This window comes from Pipra filicauda, unplaced genomic scaffold (assembly GCF_003945595.2).
Source record: "Pipra filicauda isolate LSUMZ 115617 unplaced genomic scaffold, ASM394559v2 scaffold176_size3548034_pilon, whole genome shotgun sequence".
Classification (NCBI taxonomy): domain Eukaryota; kingdom Metazoa; phylum Chordata; class Aves; order Passeriformes; family Pipridae; genus Pipra; species Pipra filicauda.
This window is the reverse complement of record NW_024104283.1, coordinates 2,067,620-2,094,711: the sequence shown is the minus strand read 5'-3', so window position 1 is coordinate 2,094,711 and position 27,092 is coordinate 2,067,620. Positions and strand designations below refer to the sequence as shown.

The 27,092-nt window shown below is 36.4% G+C and overlaps 1 protein-coding gene across 9 annotated transcripts in view; it reads right to left on the bottom strand.

Annotated features, from left to right (window-relative positions):
* ARMC2 (armadillo repeat containing 2) overlaps nucleotides 1–27,092 on the bottom strand; it is a 63,366-nt gene that overhangs the window by 7,193 nt on the left and 29,081 nt on the right. For all 9 annotated transcript variants that reach the window (XM_039379813.1, XM_039379812.1, XM_039379808.1 and 6 more), the window contains 8 exons: nucleotides 26,613–26,788; nucleotides 25,216–25,318; nucleotides 22,091–22,311; nucleotides 16,737–16,882; nucleotides 14,429–14,528; nucleotides 3,849–4,170; nucleotides 2,286–2,408; nucleotides 328–441 (listed from right to left, as the gene is read on the bottom strand). In XM_039379813.1, the coding sequence (XP_039235747.1) occupies nucleotides 328–441; nucleotides 2,286–2,408; nucleotides 3,849–4,170; nucleotides 14,429–14,528; nucleotides 16,737–16,882; nucleotides 22,091–22,311; nucleotides 25,216–25,318; nucleotides 26,613–26,788 (1,305 nt within the window). The remainder of the gene's footprint in view (nucleotides 1–327; nucleotides 442–2,285; nucleotides 2,409–3,848; nucleotides 4,171–14,428; nucleotides 14,529–16,736; nucleotides 16,883–22,090; nucleotides 22,312–25,215; nucleotides 25,319–26,612; nucleotides 26,789–27,092) is intronic.

Sequence of the window (27,092 nt, the reverse complement as noted above, 5' to 3'; positions counted from 1 at the left end):
CCACTACTAACCTGTAGGATTTGGAAAGCTTGATGAGCAAAGGGAAATTTCAAAATTTGAATCTTTAGGAAAAACAGAGGTTTTGTAGTATTTACCGTTGTGAAAGCACCATGGTGTATTTTGCTAATCCAATATTTCCATTTTAATGAAACTGAAATAAAATGGTGTTTATAATGACTACTATTGGATTCTAATGTTTGCCTAATTTGCAAAACATCAGGGAAGATTGCTTCTACCCTTTAACTGAGACAGCTTATTAACAATCTTTTCTTTTCAGAACCATGGACATTTAAAAACAGGAGTCGTACAAATGCAAAAGCAACTCACTCTTTTTCTGCATGATGAAGTCACAGACCTCATGATACTGGGAAAGATTGCCAAAGACTCTGACAGCCTCCACAACTCCATCCATATTGTCACTCATTAACAGCTTCAAAAGCACTATTGGTTTGCAGAGAAATTAAACAAAAACAATTACCTGTATATCACAAATACGTGCTTGGCTTCTTATCAATGAGTATCAGAAGCAAGCAGCAACAGCAATAAATATAAGAAATTTCTTATATTTAAGAAATATACAGTTGTCTGTCTGGTGGCAGTGAAGGGGGTGAGCTGATGGTAGAGCGAGAACTAAATTGTGTAGGGTTTTGAAGATGAGACAAAGAGCTCCAATATGGGGCTAGATGCAAAGGAATAAACAAAGAGTTATGGACACAGTCCAAGCACAGTTGTAATAATGGGAGCCAGGTTTGCTATGCATTTTTGAGTGGGCTCATGTGGAAATCCAGCAAGACATAATTAAAAAAAAGTTGCAATATATAAGAGAATTGTTTCAGATCCTGAACGGATGGTCTTATGGTGGGATGTCTCCTAAAACTCAAATTATTTTCTGACATTAGCTCTCTTTTCTCTCATTGCTGCTATAACAAGGAAGCACATTTTCTCTCAGTAGCTACTTAATATTGTCTCAATCCGAAGCATTCACTTCCTTGCTGCTTTCCTGCTTAGCAGCTTAATATATGATTAGTGTGTAACTTCAGCAGCAGAATGAGAACTTCAGCATTTCATAGGAAGAGCTATCATCATGGGGGGGTTTGCTGCATGGCAAAGGAGCGATGTTACAGAAGTTACATTTATCAGTCTTCTGTGTGACACAAACCACTGAAATCAGTCCATCATATACAGGATTTAAATAAGTCAACCCTTAACCCTTCTACCACAGAAAAGTGAAGGAAATAAATACAGAATAGAGGTTGGCTTAGTTCCCATTACTTCTGTCTCTGAATGTTGCAATACTGAACATGTCTTGAACTTGTCTTAAAGAAACATCTGAAATTATTATTTTTTGTCTTTGGGAACCACCACTTGTATCAGCAAATATTCTCAAAATGTCTCCTGGAGGAGGAAGCCTGCTGGTCTTCCATCAAAGGGTTCTCTTTCCTCAGTTCAGGCAGAGGAAAGGTGATGGCACTAGTTTCACATGCTAACGACCAAAACAGAAGAGGGAGAGCAAATGGGACAGGCAGAGAAGTAATTTGTTTCCACATTTTCCAACCAGCAGTAAGAGGCAGCTGGCTTATAGGTGACAAAATGAGTCATGACAGAACAGCAGAACTGTTACCTCTACCAGTCAGGACACTAAGTTGACAGCCAGGATATTTTTTCCTACTCCTCGTTCTACCTGTTGTGCAAACTTCAGGTTCTGTCTCTCCCCCATGCCTTGTCTATTTAGACAGAAAGATATGCAAGACATAAACTCTACCTTTTGCACAGCATTAACACAATGAGACCCAGAACTCAGTTGCAGTTCCTACACATCACTAAATTATTGCTGTCCATACTGTCAGGGGGGAGAGAATCCCCCAATACAACACTGCCAATGGATTTATAAGCCAGAAAGAGACAAAAATCAGATTTTGCAGGTACAGAAAGTACCGAGAAGAAAAAAAAAAAATCTTACTGTACTCTGATGAGAAGTAAAAAGCCACATGATTATTTTGACTCAGGTATATGGATTTTTAACAAATCTAGCAAAAATTGCTACACAGAAAACAATATGGCAAATTCCTTTGGGGAGTCAAGGAAGAGGTTTTGTCAACAACCCAGCTACTTTCATATAAGTCACAGAATTGCTTTCCAAAAGAATCAGAAATCATTATGGGAAGAATTTAGCCCTATGAGCTTTATATTCCACAAAACGCTATCAGTGTCTTTACTTTCTGTTATGTCAAAATATTTCCACTTTCTAAAAGCTATACAAAAAGTAGTATTTTAAAAGTCCTTACTTTCAGCAATGTGCAGCTTCTTGTCTTGAACCACAGAACTCTCCACTTGGTAGTAGGACAAATTGTTGATTGTTGTGGCAGCATTGATGACCAGCTCTTCACAGTCATCGATGGACTTGTATTCTGAGAGTCAAAACCCACAAAACATATGTAGATTCACGCGCACATGATTCTAACTCAGGAGTGCATTAGATCTCAAAAGCAAACTGAGTAATAGTTTACATGGCCACTATTATAGTCAACTATTCTGTTTTTCAGGAACATGGCAGAAGCTAACAGGAACACCCGATCCAAAAATGGCAATACAAAGTCACTCTTTACAACTATTAATTTAGAGAAATCGTTGTGAGTAAGGAAACGATTTAAAATCTAGTTAGTTAAGGCATTTTACAGAACCTATTTGCTATTTTAAGATGGCACTGAGGAGAATCTACATGCAGAAATAGGGCTATAGGACAGACACAGAGAAATACCAAGGACTATTATACTGAAATGTTAGGTACCTTGAAAAAAAAATTGGATAAAAAATCTTTAGCAATATTTGAAAGATTCTCTTAGAGTTCCTGACAGAATGTTAACCAGCGTAAAATCCCATCTGTAAGTCTGAAAGTTGTGTATACCGATTTATCTGAGGTTTCTGGCCTCAGAAACCAAGAGTGAAGGAAATAAAAGAGGGGAGAGAGAACATTTTGTAGCAAACTGACTGATGTAGTAAACTGAGTGCTCAAGAAGAGGGGAGGCTAGCAGAGAGAAGCTTTGAAGCTCAAAAGCGTTTACACAATGATTAAGACATTGAGACAGTTTCAACCCATGAGAGAGAATGCAGTTGTGAGTCTGCCTTCTCTAATCCCCCATGACTTTAAGATAGTGTATAATCAGGTTGATTGTCTTAACGCAATATTTAATGTTCTCATCACAGAGTAAAATACACTGAGCCGTCTGAGATGTATCTTGTCAGTGCTAAACTCTGTTACAGGGACAACAAACCCAGTCCTACTCTGTAATTAGATTTACAAAGGGATCGGTAAGTGGTAAAGGAACTACAGTCCTAAGCCTCCACTTGGCAGGAGAGGGACACGCTCTTCCATCCAAAAGAGCTAAAAGGTTGGAAAAAAGAAGAAAAAAATATGAGAAATTTCTTTGAGCAGGCTGAAAGTTATGGGCACAGAGAACAAAAAGAATACTTAATTGAGAACAGTCACAAAAAATGCAAACCTTAAAAAAAATACCACCACCAAACACATCTATGTAGCACCTGACAAGAACAAACTTCCCTTATATATGAACTCTCAGTGAGATGCATTTAAAATAAAATTTGTTTTCTTATCCTAATGATCATATCTGCAAATCTAATCACTGAATTAAACACTTCTACAACATCTTTCCCCAGATACTGAAAAGTCTGTATCAAAGCAGCAATGCATCCACTGTCTCAAACAGGCCTTCTACGTAAAATAGGTTATGAATATCAGCAAACTGACTTTGGGTTTTTTTGCAATGAAAAATCCTGAACTCTCATTATAGGCTGGAGGAAGACAACAAGCACAACGTAGATTTTATTACCTAGTACTGTAACAAGTAATTCAACAACACGATGAGCAGCTGCCAGGGTGGCTCCTACGCTGGGATGAATCGAGAGATTGGCCAGCACTCTTATCAGTTTTATCATAACATCTTCTGCTTCTGAAGGATGCTTTAGGTGTTTTTTTCCTTTTCCTTCTCTATCGTGGTACCACGTCTGTGCATTCAAATCAAGTTCGTAGTAGGTTTGGAATAATGATGTCAAGGTGTTAACGCTTTCTTTTTCTTTAAAAAATTGCTCACGGGCCTGGTTATTCTTTGCTGTTAAATTACCAAGAATGAAGACGATACGGATAACTAAATCCTGCAGTAAAATAAATAAACAAACCATATTACATGGAAAACATCAGAAGGTATGAGCTGCTTAAAACGATAATACTTTATTTGCTTCACAATTCAGGTAATAGCACATCCAGAATGACTGAAGAATTCCAGATACAGCACCTAGAAATAATTTTTTATGCTACCGTTTTCATAACCCAAATCACATAAAAAATCAAAAATGTCTGAGAGAACTAGGATAGCATTGGGGTAATTACTAATGGGATATACTTAGTATAGGTCATCTATTTTTACCAAGCCCAGAGTAATCTTAAAACGTCTTAAAACAGCACTTTATATAACTAGAACAATCATATGGACTAGAGCTTACTAATCTTTCAAGTGTCAGCTGTGATGGGCAAAGACCACAACCTTTCCTCCTCTGGGCCTGGTAATGATTGTAGAGGTTAAACTCTGTTCCACTGAGTTATTACTGTTAAAGCCATGTTAGATCTTACTCATTTCATAGTTAATTTCAATTGCTTACAGATAGCCAAATTATTTGTTTCAGATTTTTACCAGAAATGTAATCTAAGTTGACTGGTCTGTTATTCTCCAGTTCCTCCTGTTTCTTCTTTTAAAAACAAGCACCCTACAACCTTGAAATTCTATACAATTTTTCAAGAATCCCAGTGATCGGAATCCCCTTTCTGTCCTTTTGTAAACACCAAAGGTAAATTGCATCAGGCCTAGCTGTTTTGAAGACATTTAAATATGCTCCAGCTCATTTTTTAGTGATAAATGAACTTAGGCTGAAGTACAGATTATTCATTTGGTCATACTTAACCCTTTCAAAAAAGAAGCAAAAAAAGGCATTCCACAAAAAAAAGCACTTCACTATTCACAGTGACATCTGTCAATAATGCTCACGTTCTTCTGAACACTAGAGCAATTATTTCCTTACTGTCTCCTTACTCTACTATAAAAAGTTTTCTTGTTTCTTTTTATGTCCCTTTTTGATTGCATCTCATTTTGTGTTTTTTTTTTCTATTTTGATTTTTTGTGCTCTTCCTATCCTTTTATTCTTATCATTCCTAAGTGATAAGTATTTTTATAAAGTATCTCGAGATCTCATGATTTAACCAAGTTGCTCTCTTAAAGCACTTTCTAGCCTGATCTTCAGTGGGATAGAGAATTGTACATACTGAGATAAAGCCTTTCTGTGGCAAGACTAGTGGATCCTAACTGAATGGCATTTATCAACATACCCATGTTTTTCTTACCCAGCATTATGAGACAAGAAAAAAAAAATTCTGAAAGTCTGAAGTGACCCAAGTTTAAACTAATTAAAACATTTGCCTCTGTCACTTGCATCAAAACCTACTCATTTCCAAAAAGAAAAATCTGTAGCTTTATCTTAACAGTGCAGGTAAAGTAACAGCATTTCTTCAAGTACATCAGGGCCATCTACCCTTACAGATGCACTTGCACTAACCTAGAATTTTGCTAAACAATTTACATGCTGTTTTTCTTCAAATATCTGAATTATATTTACATATTCTAACCCTCCCTAGTATTAATAATGTAAGTTAACCAGGCACTGTTGAACTCTGTTGAAGTATACATACTAATACTGAAGGAAAAAAAGATGTGTAAGCAGCAAGTCCTTCTTTCCTACAGGCCTTCACCAGTAAGTTCCAGGTTTTAAGCCTCTGCCACAAGACATTGTCAATAACATCCTCTCGGGAACATGAGTGCTATCATCGTACATGAGAAGCAGCAGTCTCCTAAGTGAGGAAAAGGTTCTCACATCCATATATTTAATTTTAGTATCACTCTGTAGGACCTGCTTCCACTTTTTTTAACTAGGCATCATATTTTTTGCTAGCATCTAAATGTCATCAAGACAAATTTTTATGAGCATTCTTACTGACTAACCACTAAGAGCTTTCACCTTTGCTGGCATAACACCCAATTCACATAGGCTGTAAAAATTTGAAACAAACAACTGATGAATCAGAAGAGAGAACTGAAAAAAGCAGGCAGTCTAGTTTGACTCGTTTATATTGACTTTCTAATTTTGGTCAAAATGGTATCAGCCCAGCAACAGCTCTGCCCAATCAGGAAACAGACAAACAGGTACCGCAAAGCAATCAACTGATATTTTGAGAAGTGTGATCTCAGCTGTGCTTTCCACCTACAGCCGAGCAAAACAAACTTATAAAACACTTCTTTTTTAGCTAAGCATATCCGGTTTTAATAGAATAGTATCGAAGATTCATTATCTTCCAGTGAAAATTTAACTAACAGAGTCAAAGAGGAAAGCTGGTATTGACTTCTCCCGACTAGTACAATGCTCAAGGGTTTGTATTATTTTTGGCTATATTTTTTTAAATGCTCATGGGTAAGCACTGCAAGAGTAAAAAACACATCTCAAAATTTCTGTGTAAAAAGTACATGCAAAGTTGAATGACATTTTGAAACTGCTTGCAAGACTAAACCTGTGCAAGGCCCATGGGCCTTTTTGTACACAGTAAAAAAACCCCAAACATAATAAGTGAGATTACTATGCATCCCCACATTTTTTGAGTGTTAACTGCATACGGAATTTCAGACATTCTTGCACACTTACAGAAAAATTACATTTATCAGATCAGTTTATGTAATATGGAGGTTTGAACATGTATCACACTAAAGATAAATTAAAGACAGGAATTACAGTCAGTTATTTCATCTTTTTAGAGTGAGGCATTCATGTGAGACATGCTGTCCACAGAGTACCCAAACCTGAGTGGAAGGCTATATATGAGATTACACAGCTTCACTTATACAAACAAATTGGAAGAAAAAAATCAACAAAAACTTGAGAAGATGGTCTCTTTTTTTGCTGCTATCTGTGAAGAAACTACGATATTTTCGTTTTTAAGGTGGTAGTGGCACCACATACTCCATCAGCATTTAACTGTTATTCTTCTGGCAACTGGAACATTCACATTTGATCACAGATATGAAAGATTTCTTCACTTATCTACTTGTAAAAATCTATTCCTTGCACTGCCCTAGTAGCAAAGGTACCTCATGTACTTGCTGTGTCACAGAACTTGACAACAGTTTATCTTGGCAATTAAAGTATACCTGCCTTTCAGTGTAAAGCCTGATGGACAGAGGTACAAACAGTACAGGCTTACTTATCAGTAGGAAAGGAAAGCAAATTAGGTCAATAGTTTCTAACTAAAACAAGATAAATAAGGAAGGGGAGTCCATTCCAGAGTCTGTGCATGCTGGCCAAGTACCTGTTGTTACTTTATTTGATGCCTGCGCCCTCAGAAGGGGAGGGATAGTACAAAATAAAAGGTCAGATGCCAGCAGCTGTGTTCCTATTGAATCATCAGCTGTAAATGAAATGTGCTTTCCATGTTACACGAACTTCAATGGAGTTAGTCAAAATTCTACCATCTGCCCTGCTTCTCATTCAAATCTAATTTACACTTCACTTCCAAATTTGTATTTCTGCTTTATTATGCACCGTGGAAAGAAAATCTGGGAGTTCTCTTTGCAAGGTCTGATAATCTACTTACAGACAAAATTGCAGTAGTTACACCATCCTGGAGCTAATCTCTTGCAAACACAGTATGGATTCATCTTGAAGTGATGTTCTATCTGTGAAAGTTCTTGTTCAAACCCAGAAATAACAACTGACACAAAATGAAACTCAATTTAAAGAGAAAAAAAAAAAGGCTGGGGGAGGAGGGGGGGGAATGTGCTTAGAATGGTGTAGAATAAGCAAACAAAAGCAAACAAAGTTCTTGACTGAGGAATGTGAAATAAAGAGCAGAGAGGAGAAGCTTTGCCATAGTGATAGCAGGGAGTACTTTGTCAGTAAAAAGGGAACCCCCTTCCCCCCCACATATGACTATATGGTTGTATTTGATAAGGAGAGGCCATTAGAAGTATGTAATTATACTTCTGTGTATCCACATCACAGGATCCTACCCGATAATTTCTACACCCCGAAATATGATCTGTTAAGCTAAACTTTTCAGAAAAGGATTCATTTGCACTTAGTGACTTTTAGCAACTCATGTTCTTGGTTTGTTTGTGGACACCTGGAGATCTGAGAAAGGTAACAAAAAAAAGCAAGCACGGTGTCACCAGAACAACATTTGATGAAAGGCAGTGTACGTTCTCTAAAAAACACAGGACGAAAATCTTATATTTTTGCTCTTTAATGGTCAATTACTATATTCCCTTTTTTAACTGTTCTAGGCACTATTATAATGTTGGGCTAGATGAAGGAGGAATACAACTAAAAATATGTATTCGTAAATGCAGGAGAAAAGAACCAAATTATCAAGGCAAGTTCTTTGTAGGGTTACCTTGACAAGCACTTCAGCAGAAGTGATGGCACACACAGCACTCAATCTCCTTTCCACTCACAATTTATTTTCTCACCTATTGTTTCCTCAGTATTTGTGATCAAGGAAGTATTTGTGTGGCTGTTCAACAAACTAGACTGGAAAGCAATGCAGGTGATAAGAAAGGACTGGGATTCTTTTTTTTCGGTTGTAAAGCTATTGGAAGCTGGGTCAGTTCTCTGACATGATGTATCGTGCTGTCACACAAACTGTCCTCAGTCCAAATGAGGGACGGCACAGTGGGAAAAGGTGAGTAACCAAAACACAAAGAACACTTAGGTCAGCACTGATGACCATTTCTTTAGAAGAAAGCAATAGGTAAAGAAACACACCACTGCCCCCAATAACAAATCAGACTGTGATGTCACTGAGCAGAGTATCAATAACACTCTCAAGGCACATAAAAGGCAAACATGTATATCTAAACCAAACAGAGTTGCAACATTACACTATATTGTGAAGAGCCTGTGATTGCCTCTGGGTATTACATGACTTATATGACTGACTGAAATAAGTTCCTGGGAGCTCATCACAGCCAAAATACCAGACAGAAAGACCAGTCACTGCATGCAGATATGCCTTTGCCTAATAAATAAAGCCAAAACAAAGTGGGAAAATTCCCTGCAGTTACAGGCCTCATCTGTGACAACCTTCCCCAACTGCAGGAATCCTAAGAGCCAAAAGGGCATTCAACAGCCTGAAATGAGTGGGGATATTTTGGGGGGAGTGGCGACAAGAACTAGTCTCACGAGCAGAAGCCTGCTTGCTCACAGAGGACCACAAACTGATTCGGGACCCACTACCTGGTAGATGCATTTGGAAAGAAAGCTGGGCATATCCAGGCACAGTGAACCCGATAAATATGGACATATCCTTAGAGAGGACAATAAGGAAACACCAATCTATTCTTCATTTAATAAATTGTTTCTGACAAACTGATTGTTAAATCAAACGGCAGTGTGCAAATTACAACAGAAAATCGGTCCAGTTCTTCTAACTGATGCAAGAGATGCAAAAATAATAACAAATCTTTTCAAACACATCAGGACCAGGAAGTTTGTCAGAATCTGCAGAACTAATTGATGATTAGGATAAAACAGAAGCACTCAGAGAAGAAAATGTCATTGCAGAGAAGCTAAATGAGTTCTTTGCATTGATTCATGCCCAGTCTGAAAGCAATTAGGGATATCTCAATGCTACAGCCTTCTTCAGGAAAGACTCATCAGAGGATCTGTCCAAAAACTCAAGCAATCACAATCGTTAAAGATTTTAAGGAACAAACTGACAAAATAAAGAGTAACATATCACCAGGACTGGATAATTACCCAACAGTTCTAAAAGAACTAATTAAATAGCTTAATTACTAACAGCAATTTGCAACCTCCTGAAACTGCTTCTATGCTTAAGAACTGGAAGGGTAACACACAGGAAAACATCCCAAGTGAGATTCCAGCCTGGTGTCTGGACTAGATAAATTAATACAAGACCACAAAAAAAGAACAAAAAAATTTGTGGACAGCCAGATAAACACAATCAGCTTTAAGACTTCTAAGACCCATCTGAGATCACCACGGGGCTTTCCAGGAGACTTTTAACAGTCACTTACCAAAATCCTAGCAAAACTATGGACTCACACTGGAAGGGAAAATGTCTTGGTACAGATAAATTATTAGAGAATGGAAAACAGGGTAAATTAGTAGTTCCTGCAATGGAGGAAGATGACCAGTGGAATTACAGAGTGTTCTGTGCTGGGATCTGTTGTGTTCAACTTGTCCATAAACAACATAGAAAAGTGGGTGGCAGCAGTGAAATGGGAGAGTTTCCTGACTTCACTATGATATTCAAAGTAGCAAAGATGAAGGCTGACCAAAGAGCAGAAAAAGGATTTGTAGTCAACTGGTAATAAAATATGCACAAATTTAAATGCAGATGAACATGAAATGATGTATGGAAAAAAACCAGAGCAAACATACCTTCATGTATAAAATGACTGCCTTTGAACCAACCATAACCACCTGGACAGCAATCCTGGGGTTTATGACAGATTCTTCATGGGAGTTCAATGCTCACGGGAGGTCAAGAAAGCAAATAAAATATTAGGAATTATTGGGAAATAAATTTATGCAGGTATGCAAATCTATGACATGGCCACATCTTAACTGCCATGTTCTGGTTTCCTCAAAAAAAGAGACAGGAGTCAGGATTGTAAAATGCCCTGAGAAAAGCAACATGGATACACAATGGTATGGAATAGTCTCTATATCAGAAAGGTCTAAGAAAGGACTCTTCAGCATGAAGAAGAGATAACTCAAAGAAGATATGATAAAGGTCTAGAAAGCCAAGGGAGGTGTGAAATGAACAGTGGGCTTAAATATTCACTGTCTTTTCAAAACAAGAACCAGAAGGTATCAAATAAAGATAGTTAAGCAAACAAAAGGAATTACTTGCTATGGCAACTCCTTGCCAGTAGATCTTTAACATATTTATATGGGGTAGAGAAGAGACTCTAGAATTTCACAGAATAAAAGCCAACTGAGGTTTATTTCATACACAGCTGGCTGAGGATGTTTCCAAATTGGAAAGAGCTGGAGGTCTGGTAAGTATACACAGGGAGTATCACACATGCTTGTTTTTATTGTTCTCTAGACATCTTTCACCATTGCCGAGTATGAACAGTAGACTGGATGAACTGTTCATGTGATCCAATGTGATTATTATTTTGCTGAATGGGCAATTACTGCATCCAGTGATGTCAGATTCTTAAACAAATGTTTCCTAATTTAAAAAGTTGGATACTTTGAAGTATAAAGGGATTTTGTTATACAACAGGCACAAGATTGCTTCGATACAAATTTTAGCATCACACCCCGTGTTTGTGCACTTAGGATTGAAAATAGATTCCTAGCTGATAAGCCATTACACAGGAGCTGGCAGGGCCCCAAAAGGGCACCTAAGCTCGGATAGTGCCTGCAGTATTGACAGAAGCTACTGCCCTATTTAGGCAATGTGCCTGTTCCAAAAGCATGGCCTTCTTGTGACTTATGACAATAACCACAGCCTGAGGAAGTCACCTTTTATATAGTTTATCTGAAAACTTTAGAGATGATAATGATGTGAGAAAGCGGAAGAGCATCTTGCTAAAAGATTTCTCAAGATGGGCAAAAGTCTACAATGCTGACTAGAAACAGAAGCATGAAAGCTCATCCTGCAAGACAAGCTCTACAAGAATACTTCTGACAGCTTTCACAGCATGTGGCAGCCACCAAAGATTTTTTTTGTTATTCCACACAAGTAAGCTCCAAAGCCAACCACAAACACATATTTCATATGCGTACAAAAGCACCGTTGAATTCCCCAGTTCTACCCTGCAGATCCAGCTTTGCAATTTTCTGTATTCCTTACCTAAGACTATGACACATGGAATTTAGCAAGTCTCGCTAACTCAATATTTCCAAAAGCCTTTCCCATAGAAGCTAAATCACTACTCTTCCATTCCATCTGATTCTTTTACCCAAGAGAGAAAACAAGCTGAGAAAAAAAAGAGCTGAAACTGCAGTGTAGTGAGAAGAACAGAGACTATCTGGGTGGCATCTGTGGAATTCAGTCTATGGTGAGGGTGCAAATCATTAATCCTATTTCCGGTGCTCACATTTTTACTTTCACGATACTTAATACTTATTTTTAAAGTCACAGTTATGAAAGCACCTGAGAAAGTCTGAATGCTATTTTTCTTCTATTTTTTTCCACTGTATGTCTCTAGTTGCCATAACAGCCAGTAAAAAACCTGATATCACAAACTTTACAACTTGAAAATTCAGAAAACATTCACATACTTCCTTTCTTCACATATCAGTTTTTGGTCCTGAGGACTTTTAATGCTTTGTGTTAATAACGATGATTTTATCCTCTTCTTTGCTTCTTCCCATCGCAGACAATTTTACTCACACTGCTGTTACTTGATTTCTTTTCAACACATACCAATTCACGCTATAAGTCACTAGCTGTCAGCATTTTAAAACAAAGATTAGCAGTGCCAACTACACCTCAGGAAAAACATTTGCACTCCTCACAGCTCAAGTGTTTATTATACGCTACAGAAAAAGTGGTGCATTACATTATCTATATCCCTTTTTCTTCTTTCTGCAGGGCTTCACTAAGCTGGCAACTGACAATTGCATGCTTGTTTCAAAACTGCAGTAAGAAATAATGATTCTGAAAGTGCTGCATATATAATCATCACAACATAATAGCTAAGTTTTTTAAAAACACAAGCTATTTCTTTACTAATTTGTATTTTAATAAAATAACTGACAATTTAACACAAAAAGCAATGTTAATCTAGTGAACAAAGATGTATTTCAGGACCACTTAACAAAGCAGACAAGCAAGAACTACCTAACAACAAAGAATTTGAAGGTATGTATGAGCCTATAATTTGTTATGACACAAAGCTATTACCTCAGGAGCCTAGAAAAGTTCCTCTTAAAATTACAGATTAAGAATTGGGAGGAAGATGTTACTTAATTTAAACTCCTTATTCCCAGTTCCATAATTGGTTGCATTTTTAATACAGTGGTCACAAGGAAGAATAACTGGAAGTCTAGGAAAATATCATGCCTTTGATATTTCTCATGTTATTTACATAGCATTTATATAGCATTTTACTAAAGTGTCTCTGAAGACTATAAAATGCAAGAGCAGCCTGAATGTAGAAATACTCAGATATGCTGCAGAAGTAGTAATCAGCAGACATTTAGAAACAACTTCATCTCTGTTCCTCTTCCATGTGTATTATCACAGAAAACAGGGATGCAGGTAAACAGGAAAGGGAGAAATCATTTTTTTATTTGGCAGGAGAAAGAACAGATTGTTCAGCATAGCCAGTCTGGTTACCTTCCTTAACTCACTTTAACAACAGCAGCACAAAAGACACCCTACCCTTCCAACAAACTTCCAGGAATTACTAGCCCTGGGATAAGTATATAGGATAACTAAATGTCCTCAAACTAGTTTAGATACTGGAGCAGTCGAGAAAGTTCCTTTCTTTTAAGAATAATCTTAATGTGATTTAATGTTCCATGTTTTGAAACCTTGTTCCACCTTTGAACATTTATGCCTTACCTAAAAATTATTTTCATCTTACAGCTTACCTGGCAATAGAGTTGAGTAATTTGCTCCCCAGTCTTACAAGCATGTCAATCTGTAAGACTGTGATCCTGCACCAAACTCCAAGAGCCCAGTGCTCCAGTAAATGCAGGAGAGATCACTATGATATAGCAGGACAATACAGCAACACCTAAATCTTGAAGTTCTAATTAAGTTGGTAGTAATTATACCCAGAATTTTATTTTTTATATGGTGCATTTTGAGAAAGTCTAAACACTTATTTCTACATGAATGTCCCAAATGTGGTACTCTAGGTATATGGTTTTCTCTGGTAGAGGAGAGATACATTTTGATAGCTTGTGCAGTTAACAAGTAATACATTTTTCTCTGCTTTCCCATTGCTTAACTCCAGAAAATTCACACTTTTTTTGCAGAAGAGGACAGCAGGAGAGATCCTAACAATTTCCTACTACTAAACATTCAAATAAACTATTTGCTTTCAAAAGTATTTTTTAAAACCAAGGAAAAAAAAAAGTACTCAAACGACTGTTTCCACATGCAAAGGACAGACAAGTTAACCAACTGTCCTCTGTATTGCTTTGAATTTTTAACCTAAATTATTTCACTTCATTTATTTACTACTTCGAAATGCTGTCAACCATTTAAAATTTTTATTTGATAAATACTTAAAAGTAGGTCACTGAAAACAAGCTTATACACAATAATACACAGACACATCAGAGGATTAATATATAAAAATCAAGAGATGAAAAAACTGACCTGCTGCTTCTGGTGTTTGTTTAGTAGGGCTAAAAATAAGGTGTAACATCTGGAGCAGTCTGCTAAAGCTGCACAGAAGTCATTGTAGGAAGAAAGTTTGCTACAAAGAGAAAAAATAAAACATAAATGAATGAAATTACTTTTTTCCACAAAAGGTTTAAAAAAAAAAATCACTCTGCTTTTGACTCTCAGAGCTGTATTTTCCAACAAATGAAGTAAATGCCAATACTCTGACTTCTAGCAGAGGCATATGCAGTTACATAAGAGCACAACAGAAGTCTAGATATCCCTGCCTCAGTGAATTACAGGAAGAAGCGAACATAAGGAGCTTCCCAACCTGCTTGCCATATGGGCACAGTATGCCAACACTAGCACTTCTGAGCGCTAAATGGGAGAACTGTAATGTCAAGATGACGTGCGAAGTCAGACAGGAGAGGAAATAGAGGGTCCCTTCCTACTGCATCTAGAGCCCAATGACAGAACACATCTCTCACCAGCAAACTGCAGAACATGTCTCTTTACAGACACAATTCCATCACAGTGCATTCCCTGACATGTTGGGGCTCCAGCCCCACACTGCTCACCTTGACCATTGCCAAAACAGAGAATCAGACATGCTTCGGTCACACCAGAAATACTGCAATAACAGAACAATCTAGGATAACCTCTTACCTCCCACATAGTCAAAATCAGGAATGTTGATGTTCAATTACAACCAACTATGGGAAGACTTACAGACTTAGAGAAAGGAAAAATCTAAAGAGATTGAACATATTCTCTACGAGGAAGCTGCCTAAAGTTACTGATTGAGAGAAAAGAGTAATCATTCTGTATTACTAGAAGACAAAACAAAATTCAAATCTGAGCTCCGTACTGCACAGTACACTTCTTTTTGTGACTGCAATTTCCAGAAAGCTAATTAAATTGATTTTATGGCTAATTTGTATCCTTGGAGCATGCCGTTCTAAACTTATGAAAAAAAATTGAAGCAGTAGAAAACTTTAAATAAGACAGATTATTTTTGCTCCATATTGAATTCTAGATTCAATGTCCTTAACGTCCTTATCAGAATTACAGTGTAACTATTGATTACACTTAATTACAAACCCATTACCCCACTTTCCATGGCATTTTCCAAGTAAAAGAAATGCTCTCTCCTCAGAAGAAGCAAATATGCTCTAAGTGCTGTAATCATTACCAGAACTCATTTTTAGGAATAAAATTAGAAACAGATGTGGAGAAGGTGGCATGGAATTGGGGAAGCAATTCACATGCTTTACAGATAGCAAAGGACCAGATTTGCCTGTTTTTAGCTGTGGAGAGGAAGGAATGACAGCCTGCTCTTCGAAGCACGAACCGATCTCATCCAGAAAGGAGAATATGACAGATGATTTGGAGGGGCTGAACAGGAAAAGTCCGTATCAGAATCTCAATGAACATGGAGCCACAGGCAACATGACTCAATGCAATAACAAAACAGCAATGGCAAACACTTAATCCAGAACATCATGCATAAACTGTCGTTATAACCCAGCTAACTCCTGAAATTACCAACAGTTGATTTCACAACTTCTTCAAAATCTTTAAATTGTTTGCAAATCCATTTAGCATTGGATATTACAAGCTGATGCTTGGTAGCCACACCTGGTAATTTTTGACTAAGAAACTATTCAGACTGCAAAATGATCTTTTTGGTGACTCACTCACACTGATCTCCCTCTCAAAAGCACAACTTGGGAAGCAGCCGCTGAGCTGCTCATAAAACTGAGATTCTTTCAGTGCTTCCATCTGCACACTCAAGTCCTGATCCCAGAGATTAATCTCCTCAAACACTCTGTGACAGCTCAGAACAATGAACACTGGTCACATTTTCTCACTTCTGTATTTTATGTCACAATACACAGTCCCTGATGTAACTTCAGTTCGGGTAATTTCTGTCATTCTTTTTTTTAAACTATGGCCTAAAACAGGATTAATAAATACCTAATAACGTATGCAGCTTTAAAACATAAGAAATGCTAAATCTCAATCAGAATCTGTGGGATCAAAGAATGACACAATATAACAAAACATTTTTCACAGGCACAATGAATCTGAGTCTGTAAGGCTACAAATAAAAAATTCTGTAAGTATTAATAAGAACACAATTATCATACAAAATCATTAAATTCTACACAGAGCTTTTTAAAAACCAAAATTTGATGTAAATCTTCCAGCTTTAGTGCTTGATCCTGCCTCCTTTGAGGTCACTGGAAGCAGTAACAGGGACCTGACTGCACGCAGAACTAGCACTGTGCTCTACAGGTACCTGAGTATCCTGACGATGTAGGTGCAGACATCCTGATCATTCACACGCTGCTCCAGCGCCACACAGAGCTCAGAGGCAGCACCACTGCAAATGAGTCGGCACCTTGCCGGAGGCAAGTCAGCCAGGTTTCGCAGAGTAGCTGTCAGCTGCATGCAGAATATTTAAACATTTGTTAATCACACCTTTTTACAACAGAATACACATTGCTTTGAAAATTTAATAAAGCCCATGTCTCATTTGTAACATCTAAGGCAGTCTGAATGTCCTGTTCACATTCTGCAGGTATGTATATACCAATAAATAACAACAGGAAACATGTAAGCAACAAGATTGTGTATTTGAAATAACTGTTTGAAAATGAAAGATATCGGTTTTGTCTGCATGTAACCTTTGAGAGACACATGATCTTTAATAAGTTTTAAAATCTTTCGTGCATGTCTACAACCCTATACCAATTGGAAAACAGGTGAAATGCTGTACATGGTTAAAGTAATTTTTTTGCATAATGTCTGATTTTGAAAATTTATATTTAAGTCTTGCAAATTAATACTGATATATAATATAAATTTTAATAATAACTGTAAGTTGCAAACTAAGACGAATTTATTTTAAAATACAATAAAATTTATTCCAATTAAAAAAATTAAAAGTTAATCAAGATAAAGAGAAATCCATTATAACATATACAATATATATAATATATATAATATATATAATATATTATGTATATAATATATATTTATAATATAAAAATGAAAAGCTTAAGTGTTCAAGCTTACTTGGAGCAATCAAAATATTTTCATGTGATACCGTTCAACTTGAAGGAGCTTTATGCATAAAATTTCTAACATTTGCAGATATACAAAATGAATAAGCTATTGCATATTTTGAAATATTCCAGTTGTCTTCCAAGGTAAGAGTATTCAAATGCCAAGGTCAGACAGGCAATGACATGTAAATTAATCTTGATTTAATCCAGAACTTACTATAAAATGAATGTGAAGTCATTCAACCTTATGTGAATACGTGAATTCTTCAAATTTCCCTTATTCAAAGAGTGAAGTTATTAACATTAATTTGGTTTTAAACACAGTTTGATAAGGCACACAAACTATCTGTTCAAATTGTTTGTTACCACAAAAAGCTCGGAAATTAAGTCTTTTATCACTAAATTGCACTGCTTGTCCAGTGATATGTAATTGCTAATTTTAAAGAAAAACTCTGACAAGGAGCAGGTTAAGTTGTTGTGTTTGAGCTTTTGCACATAGGATTCTATGCACTACTCTGTCCATTCTCCAGCAGCTTTCAAATTTGCTGTCCTATTCCAACAAATTTGGCAAAAGTGGACATGTCTTCAGTTACCAAAGGATGTTCTGGAGCAACAGGAGAAGAAACAATTGGTCAAAATGGAGAAGCAATGCACAGGGGGGAAAAAAATTATGTGATAATGTGAATGTGATACGTGAATGGATTTAGCTTCAGCACTAAATATGAAATCTATACTATACTCAGAACACGCAGAAACTGAACCTACAGAAGCCATTTGCATCATATCACTCATAGTTTAAGAAGGTACCTGGAGTTTTTTTGTTATTTTAACTTAACAACTGCAAAAAACAGACATTTCCAGATGTGCATTCTTTCCCAAGACACGATGTTCCAAAAATTAACACAATACTGGAGACATATTTTAATAAAAATATTTTGATGAAATACTTTACTTTTCAAAAGTTTTGGTAGGAAAATTGTCAAATGCAATAGACACAAAAGACTCCATTCAATGCTCACATACAAGATGTTCACAGTCAGCCTAGAATGATATTTGTTGAATTCTAGCTAAGCTTAGCAACAAAGAAAATGGAGGATAAATTCACATATTAAAAGTGTTGCTCAAATGCAGACCAGAGCTTTTACTGCAGAAGAGAGACTTACATATTAGATAATGAAAAAACCCCAAATCTTTATCACTAGATAATGGTGCAGAGGTCTCCAAAAAGAGAGTAAACTTTTTCACTGCCCGAGACAGATGGTTCAAAATCCTCCAGCAGTAAATTGTATCAAGAGCCATTCTCAGACAAAGACAGGTTGGAAAGGAAAAGCAAGGCAAAATAACATATATACTTAAATGTGGTAAGACGATATTCAGCAGTTCATAGAACACAAAGGAACAGTTAATATATATATCCACAAAGGAACAGTTAATATCCAACTGAAATTTGAAGAGTACAATTTAAAAAATGATAGAAGCTAGACAGCAGATGAATTCTAGAGAGATTCTGATTGCTTCAAGCAGACACCATGACTCAGGGAAAAATGCATAACAACTGGTTCTAGCACTCCCCACCAGCCCTAATCCTTATCTTGCCATGTGAAAGATCAAATTCACTCAAATAGAAAATTTAACTGCAGACAAATGTTGTTTTTAAAGGAGAAGACATTTAAATGCTTTTCAATTAAAGAAAATGGAGTACTTGCTAAGTCTCATCAGTGACACTTCAAAAATCCTGGCTTTTGAATAAGCATTACTATATTTTGTACAAATATAACCAGACTATTAGGTTAAGTAACATAAAATGAGCCAAAGATGACCTTGGTTTCATGGTCTCTGTTAAGGAAAAAACCCCAAATTATTGCAAACATTTTTATTCTTGTATTGTGGGACCTCTGCATAAAATCAGTTGTGGAAGAATGAAGAAATCAGATAGGGACTTTATTCCCACAAAAAGGATCTAGCAAGATTATGTATAACACTGCCATCTGGTGATTGTGCAATTATACAGTTAAGGAATGAACAGTTGGTCCCAGTTAATTGAGACACTTCAGCTATCAGGATTAAAAGATGGCAGAGCCTCCCTCAGAGACCACATTGTGACTATTTAAGGTGCTTTTCTCCCCCAGTAAAATTTGTTCTCTATCCCTGAAGACTTGTATTCATTCTTTATTTCTGTATGTCACTGGATATTCAATCTGTTGTTAGAAGTTACACTATGCTACAAAAATCATGTTTATTCTGAGGACATGAATCACAGAAAAAACTTTCTTCGATACTCTATCCCTGGAAACAGAACTATTCCTTCATCTATGACAACTGAACAATTAACTCACATGGAAGAAGTGCCGCACAGATCTGTTGAAGGAACTGATATGAGAAAGTTGCACAGGAATTCCATAGGAGTAGGAATCACTACTTTTCTCACAAGAGGAAGAAAAACGAAGTATCTGTACTACTATAGAGGAGAAGACAAACAAGTGAAAGAGCAACCTCAGTGAGAGATAGTTGTCAGTACGACTTCTCCACAGAACTCAAGGTCTTCTTAGAAACAGCCAGTCTGTCCAAACCGTACAAAATAGTTTTGCTACACTTCTAATTCTACTGAAAACAGCAGAGAATGAGAGATTAAAAAAAGAGGTGTAAAATGTAACATTTGCAAATTAAACCCTTGATCTAAAAAACTAAATTTATCCACATGCAAATAATGGAAGAAAAACATTTCTGCAAAGTTCTGGGTAAGTTCAGACAGCTAGTCAAAATGCTGAAAATAAACGGATTCATTAGTTTTGTTATTTAGACATCATTTGTTATTTTAAACGCCCCCACTGGCAAAGACTTCTTTTTATATCTAACTGACATAAATTTCCATCTCTTTCGACTCAACAATATTCCCATTATATGTATTATACGATTAATGCCAACAGCAGCCATCAAACGTCAGTAAGTAATATACTTTGCTTTTAACCATGCTCTCAGAAGGATAAATATTATTAAAATACACAGACATGAAAAAAGATACAGGACATTTCTCTAATTTAGGTTTTAAAATGCCTGCCAAAAATACAACCTGATTATGCACTCACTGAAATGACCACTCAGCTTCCATATGTGAGGCATCACTCTCTACTTCTTCATCTAAGCTACTTTCCTTATAGTTTAGGTATTTTAAGTCAGTATCATCTTGCAAATTACACTGAGAACAGAATCTATTCTGGACCCCTCAATAGGGTGTTTCTACCTAAACTGGTTACCTAAGGTGACACTGCAGTAGTACCAGGACTTCTGAAGTCTAACCAGCATCATTCAAGAAAAATATGGTCATTAAAATTTTGACCATGTGCAAAACCCTGAAGTTTGTACATCTCTGGAAAAAGAAGGCTTGGAAATCCCATATACAATTTTTGTACAGAATATAAGGTGTGATACCAACAAAATGGCACAGATTATTTTAGAATTGTTTGGGGAATTCATAGTGCCCCAAGAAAGTTAACATGTCAAATACAGGAACTTAATGATGACGGGACCAGAAAGGAAGAAAATAGGAACACAGCAAGCACAACATTTCCAGTTTCCCCATATATTCTCCCAGCCTGAAGCAATTTGCCACGCCCTTAGCAAAATATAAGTACTAAGCCACACCATTTCATTCAGTGTTTCATAGCATCTCCCAATCTGTTTATGTTTGTTTTAAGATTATACACACTACTCTGCACAGACATACCTCATAGCACCACTAAAAAAACAGACCAAAATCAGTAACAGTAACATGATGACATATGCTTTTTGTTTTCTCATTTAGTTTCAAGAAGTACAATATCCGTTGCTTGGAAGTTAGTAAAGAATTAAAGAAATCTGGCATAATTAGTAACAAATTTAGTGCAAATACTACCTCAGCAAGTTGTCCAATATATTTTCCTATGAAGTCCCCAGAAGCGACAAATGCCAGGAATCTACCTTGATAAATACAAAAAACTCTGTGTTTCTAAAACACTAAGGTTTATACAGTTTTAGAGTAAAGGATTAGTTTTCATAGCCACCACTCAAGGTCTGTTACCTTCAAAAGATTCAAAAACTGTTCACTTTTGCATCTACTTTTTCCTTATATTACAGTTCTTCAAAAACACTTTGTCAAAGAAACATAGCTATATTTTCTTATGCAGTTTTAAAATACATTATTCTTGTAATAAAAACTTTCTGTAATCTCCTAAAGTATTGCAGAACCAGTTTGTATTTAGTATTTCAGGTTAAAGAATTTAAGCAGAGAACACATTTTTATCTGTTTACTATAATATCCAGAACATTGCCAGCATCATAAAGTAACAATGAGAAACTGGTTTATTAGGTACCCAAAAATATTTCTATTAACTTCAGAATTTCTAAAGCCTTTAAAACTGACTACACAAAAATATCTATGGTAATTAAATTTAGGTCCTGAACAACTTCATTAAACTTCTTAAAAAGAAGTCTACTGAAATATAGGTACAATTCTGTCAGTGGCACACAGGGTTAGCTTATCTCCTCTAATCAAATTTTTAATTTGCCCTTGAAGTGTGTACTTTTAGAAATAAAAGTAAATGCTAACCTGGACTAATAAGTGGCCCAAGTTGGAGAAATACGTGTCATTTTCTTTTACATTATTAATCTGCTTCATTAATTGCAGCAACATTTCAACAGCTCCTTTGTTGACCATTTCATTAAGGAGTCCTGCATTTCCAGACATGAATTTTATAGCTCCCACACAATAGAGGAGAGCTTCGTCGCTTTTGTGTAGATCTTCATTTCTCAGAACCTCCAACAAACAATCTAAAAGGAAAATCATTATTCAGAAACTTTAATATTAACATTTATATTTGATACAATCCAGTCATTGAAGAGATTAACAATTGGGGAAAAAACCTCAGATTGAACTCTTACATTTCTAGTAAGTGGGCTAGAAAAATTGGGTATTTGGATTGAAACCAAGAAACAATTATCGATGAATAAGAGAATGGGTCTGACTTTTGTTCTCCCAGGCTTCAAGAATCAGCATAAGTTGTAAACACATAGCAGGAATCGTTGAAATCACCAGTCAAGATTTGCAAAAGTGATTGTCTGTGCTTGGAATTTTGTGTACTAAACTTGATGCATTCTAAAGAGGTTTATTCTCACTACTTCCTTAGAAATCAAATGTCTTAAAGCCTCTCTAATGGACCACTAAAAAGCACGGGGACCTAATTCAAATCTCACATTTGAAATCTGTTTGTAGCCTTTTCAGATTTACTTTTTATGTAGGTAAAGTTAGTGTAAAAGTCCTGTTCTATGCTACCCCTGTCAGGTATCTGAAATGTTAAAATTAACAGCTGATAACGGGCACAAGCCTAGTGTATCTTTCACAGTTAAACTGAGACATGCTGAATTTGGTGAGGGTATCTTAAATGAAAAAGTAATCCTGACCAACTTTATACTTTTGAATTTTTAGTAACTGATTGAAACAGATATTTATCTCTGCTTACTATGTTCCATCAAGTTCCAATTGAATAAAAACATTTTCCTATGTCATTAAACTGAAGAGATTTTTAGATATGTAAAGTTTTTTTCTGTCTCAATCCTAACTGAAACTCTCTTCAAGTATGAGGTTATATGAATGATGTACACTCACACCAGGCTCTTGCTCAAACTCTCCCCCTCACCAACTAAATCACCTGGGTTGTGGGAATGTAAGAAATCAGTTTCAGGTTCCTGCTCTGCTCAGTATCCAACAGGATCTTGAACAGTAGTTGTCTATCTGGGGATGAACAATTAAATTATTTCTTCTACTGGAGCTGCTCCACTGCACATAAATAGTTCACAGGGCCAGAGGAGGAAAAAGAAATTAAATATATAAGCCAGTGACTGCAACAGGGATCTGGGTGATTATGATGTAAATCCAGGTTCATGTCTTCTGCCTGGACAAGTTGGGTCCAAAACATAGAGTGAACAAGCAAACAAACCAACCCCTACCGAGGATGCTCTTTCCTTCATTAGTTTTTAAAATACAGAGAAAGAAGAGCAAGCAAAAGAAAAGTGAATGAAGATGGTGAACTTGCCCCTGGTTGCCACAAGAGAGGAGCCCCGAAGAGGAGATACAAGGACTCCCTGAAGCAACATCTCAGCCTTGGCAATATTGATCATCATCATTGGTCTACTCTGGCCTCCAATCGGGAGGTCTGGAGACACACCATCTATAACGCAGCTGATGTTTTTGAGAACGCACACAGGATCACTCTCGAGGAGAAAAGACAACGCAGAAAGAATCGTGTCCTGTCAATACCACCTAAGGAGTCTTTCCACTGTGCCTTTTGCAATCGGACTTGTCTATCTCGCACTGGCCTTTTCAGCTACCAGCACGCTTGTACAAATGTGGGTAGAATCCTTCCCAAATCTTCATTCGCGAAGCCCAGCCGTGATGACATAGACATAGCCACGTGACTTGTCCAGATGCTATGTATGATGCTAACCTCTACAAAACTGTAGTTTTCAGTATCCAAAGTCAAAGCAACCTGAGCTGTTCTCTTTTCTGTGAGTCCTTTCCTTAGTACTGGAAAGGCTTACCTTGTCTTTATTTCTGACAACAATTGTGTACTAAACTTAAAGACCATGAATACTCTCATCTAGTTAAGCAGATACACACATGCCTTAACTTACACACATGCAATAAAGGTTTGCAAGATCAAGGCCCACAATAACAAAACATACTGAAGTTTTAATGAAATAAATGACTATCAAATGAATACTAAATGTCATTCATACACTCTCATTTTCTTCATATTTCTTATATTTGCAAGGGGTTTGTGTGCATGACACAAACATCATTACAATCACTAAGATCTTAGAGCCACTGCTGAGAATTCTCCAAAACCACTGCCTCAATGTGCAGCAGCAGCTATAAAAAACCCCCCAGTGATCGTTCTCAAGATCCTCCCTGATGATGGCCAACAATACAGTCAGCATTATTTCATTCCTATAAAATTTGGTGCAGACAGAGCTTGCATTCTATACAGTTCTGTACTGTAAATCTCAGGAAGGATCTACTGGAGTTTGAGAAGCTACAGAGAAGGGCTTATAAAACAACTGAATGACACAATATCCTTTCAAAGAGAGAGCTAAAAGGCTGAGATGCCTCAGTCTTGAAAAGGATAAGGCAGAGATACGTGATATGAATGTGGTTTAAAAAATCATGAAGGTGAAGGGTAAGCTGACTAGAAACTCTCACAAATCCTGCAAAAACTACAAGCAGGGGGATAATGAAAAGTACATAGATTTAAAACAGCAGACATAGAATTTCTGGAAATTGTTGTTCTGTGAAATTGGAGAAGCAGACAGAATCAGAAAGTTCAAAAAGGAATTTGGCAAATTAATGAACAAAATACCTATAAACAGAGATTTAAAAGGAATTAGAGAGGGATGCACCATCTAATATCCCTAAAAGAATATAACAGTTCTGAATGCTGGGGGAGTACAGGGGAAACATCACAGAAAACATGTAGGCTTCGATGCTGTCTCTAGACAGCATCCCCTGCTGCCATTTTTAGTTAGACACAGAATACTGGACTAGACCAATCATTAGTTTGATGTAGTAAGCAATTTTTAATCTGTGACTAAGTGAACTCTGAGAACATTTCCTGAAAGATGAACAGTCTAACTGTTGAATTTCAACATCTAACTTACACATAAGAACAGAATACATACCCAATAATCTATCATTTTGAACGATGTAATCATTTTTTTCATTCCTGCAAATTTTAAATGCTAGCTTGCAAACACTAAGAAGATTTTTTCCATCCACTTTCATCTGCAAAAAAAGTAAAAGACATAAAAATCACAACTAAAATCTACATACAAAAATGCACCATAACATTCTACAAGTTCAGACACCACGGCAAACTTGTATTCTTAGCAAACTATTAAATTCCAGATGAAACCCTAACAGTATACTAAACCAAACTGAAAAAGTTTGCAGAATTAAAGGACTCTGAAACACAGATAGTTTAAGCTTTATTTAGCACTGTGCTGACTGACTTTAAAATAAGGTGATATACAAACTTTTAATGTAGTAAGTATATAAATCTGCAGATAGTATATCAGTAACTTGTAGTTTTTCTTCTAATTCACTCTTACACAGAAATTCTGTACAGAAATCATTGGTTTGGCATCCATGACCATACCACAAAGAACTCCAGGACAACAGTACATGTCATAATAAACTTATTCTCAGATATCAGAAAAGATCTTACGATGTACTAATGGTCACTGAGAGATCATGAAAGGGAAGTTAAAGTGCTAAAAATACAATGACTTCTTCCTTTCCTCTGCATTTCAAGGACAATTCCTTCTATATTCATGATTTTTTAAAAGATTCCACATAAAAAAATGTCTGTAAGGGAACTTTTCTTTTAACAAGTACCACTTAACATCTATGTAGTATTTGAGTACAGAACTGTATCTTCTGATTAAAATAACTTACACTGCCTTAAAGGAGCACACACGCCTCCCCCAACACTCACACACAAATTACTAAAATGTCTTCAACACAATGTTAGCTGGCATCCTTTCACCAGTGACTGTCCATACATACTTTGTAGAACACGAATCAAGAGGTTCAAAGAGGTTTAACCAGAAATACTAAAGAAAGAGATTAATTGCACTTACTTTCAAAAAAAACCCAAAGTTTTGTTTTGGTATTTTCAGATAAAGGTGTTTAATAAGGTCAAGATATTATTAAAAAACTAAGCTTCATTTCCACGTGTAAATTTTTGATTGCTGTTTTGTTCAAATCCCTGCATGTGTATCCCAGCTTAGGACACTGCCTCTTTTCCATGCCTATACAATATTCTTGTTACCATACATCAGCTATCCTACTTCATGCCCTTCCTTCCTCCCCCAGATGTAATTTCTCTAAAAAAAATAAGCTTCAACAAGTGCTGATGTAGATGAATGGGAGACATGTACCTCTGTGGTAGTAAACTGTACTTAGGAAAGTGTTACTTTAGACGCAGTTTAAAAATATGAAATAAAAAATTAAATGCAAGCTGTAATTCATGATTTTGAGCTTCACATTCTAACAAAGAGCATTTCAAAACACTTACAGCCAGAATAATCTTTGCCAGCTTCAGGCAAAGTGGATCTGAATCAATGTCTACAAGTTTATATAATATCTTCAGAAGCTCACTTCTTCTTTTAAATTGTTTTCCAAGCATATTTCCTTCATTCAACGCTTGATAGAGCTTAGTACAAGCCAGACAAAGATTTTCTATATTGTCTTCTACTTGAAGGGTGTAGGAAGGGAGAGAAAAATAAAAAATAATTATCAGTGCCACCTTATCCAGAGCATCTCAACAGATAAAGACACAGGAGAACAGTATAAAGAATGGGTTGCACAACAACAAAAATAAGGCACCAAATAAATCTCTTAAAATGATAATATGATTCTCAGAAAGAGTTTTATTTTGCTTTTTCAAAAAGAGGAGACTCAAGACAAGAAATGACACAGCCAAAATAACACCTAGAGCTAAAACGAAACTCACCTTTAATGCTTAATAATCAGATTGATCAAATGTCTACCAGGA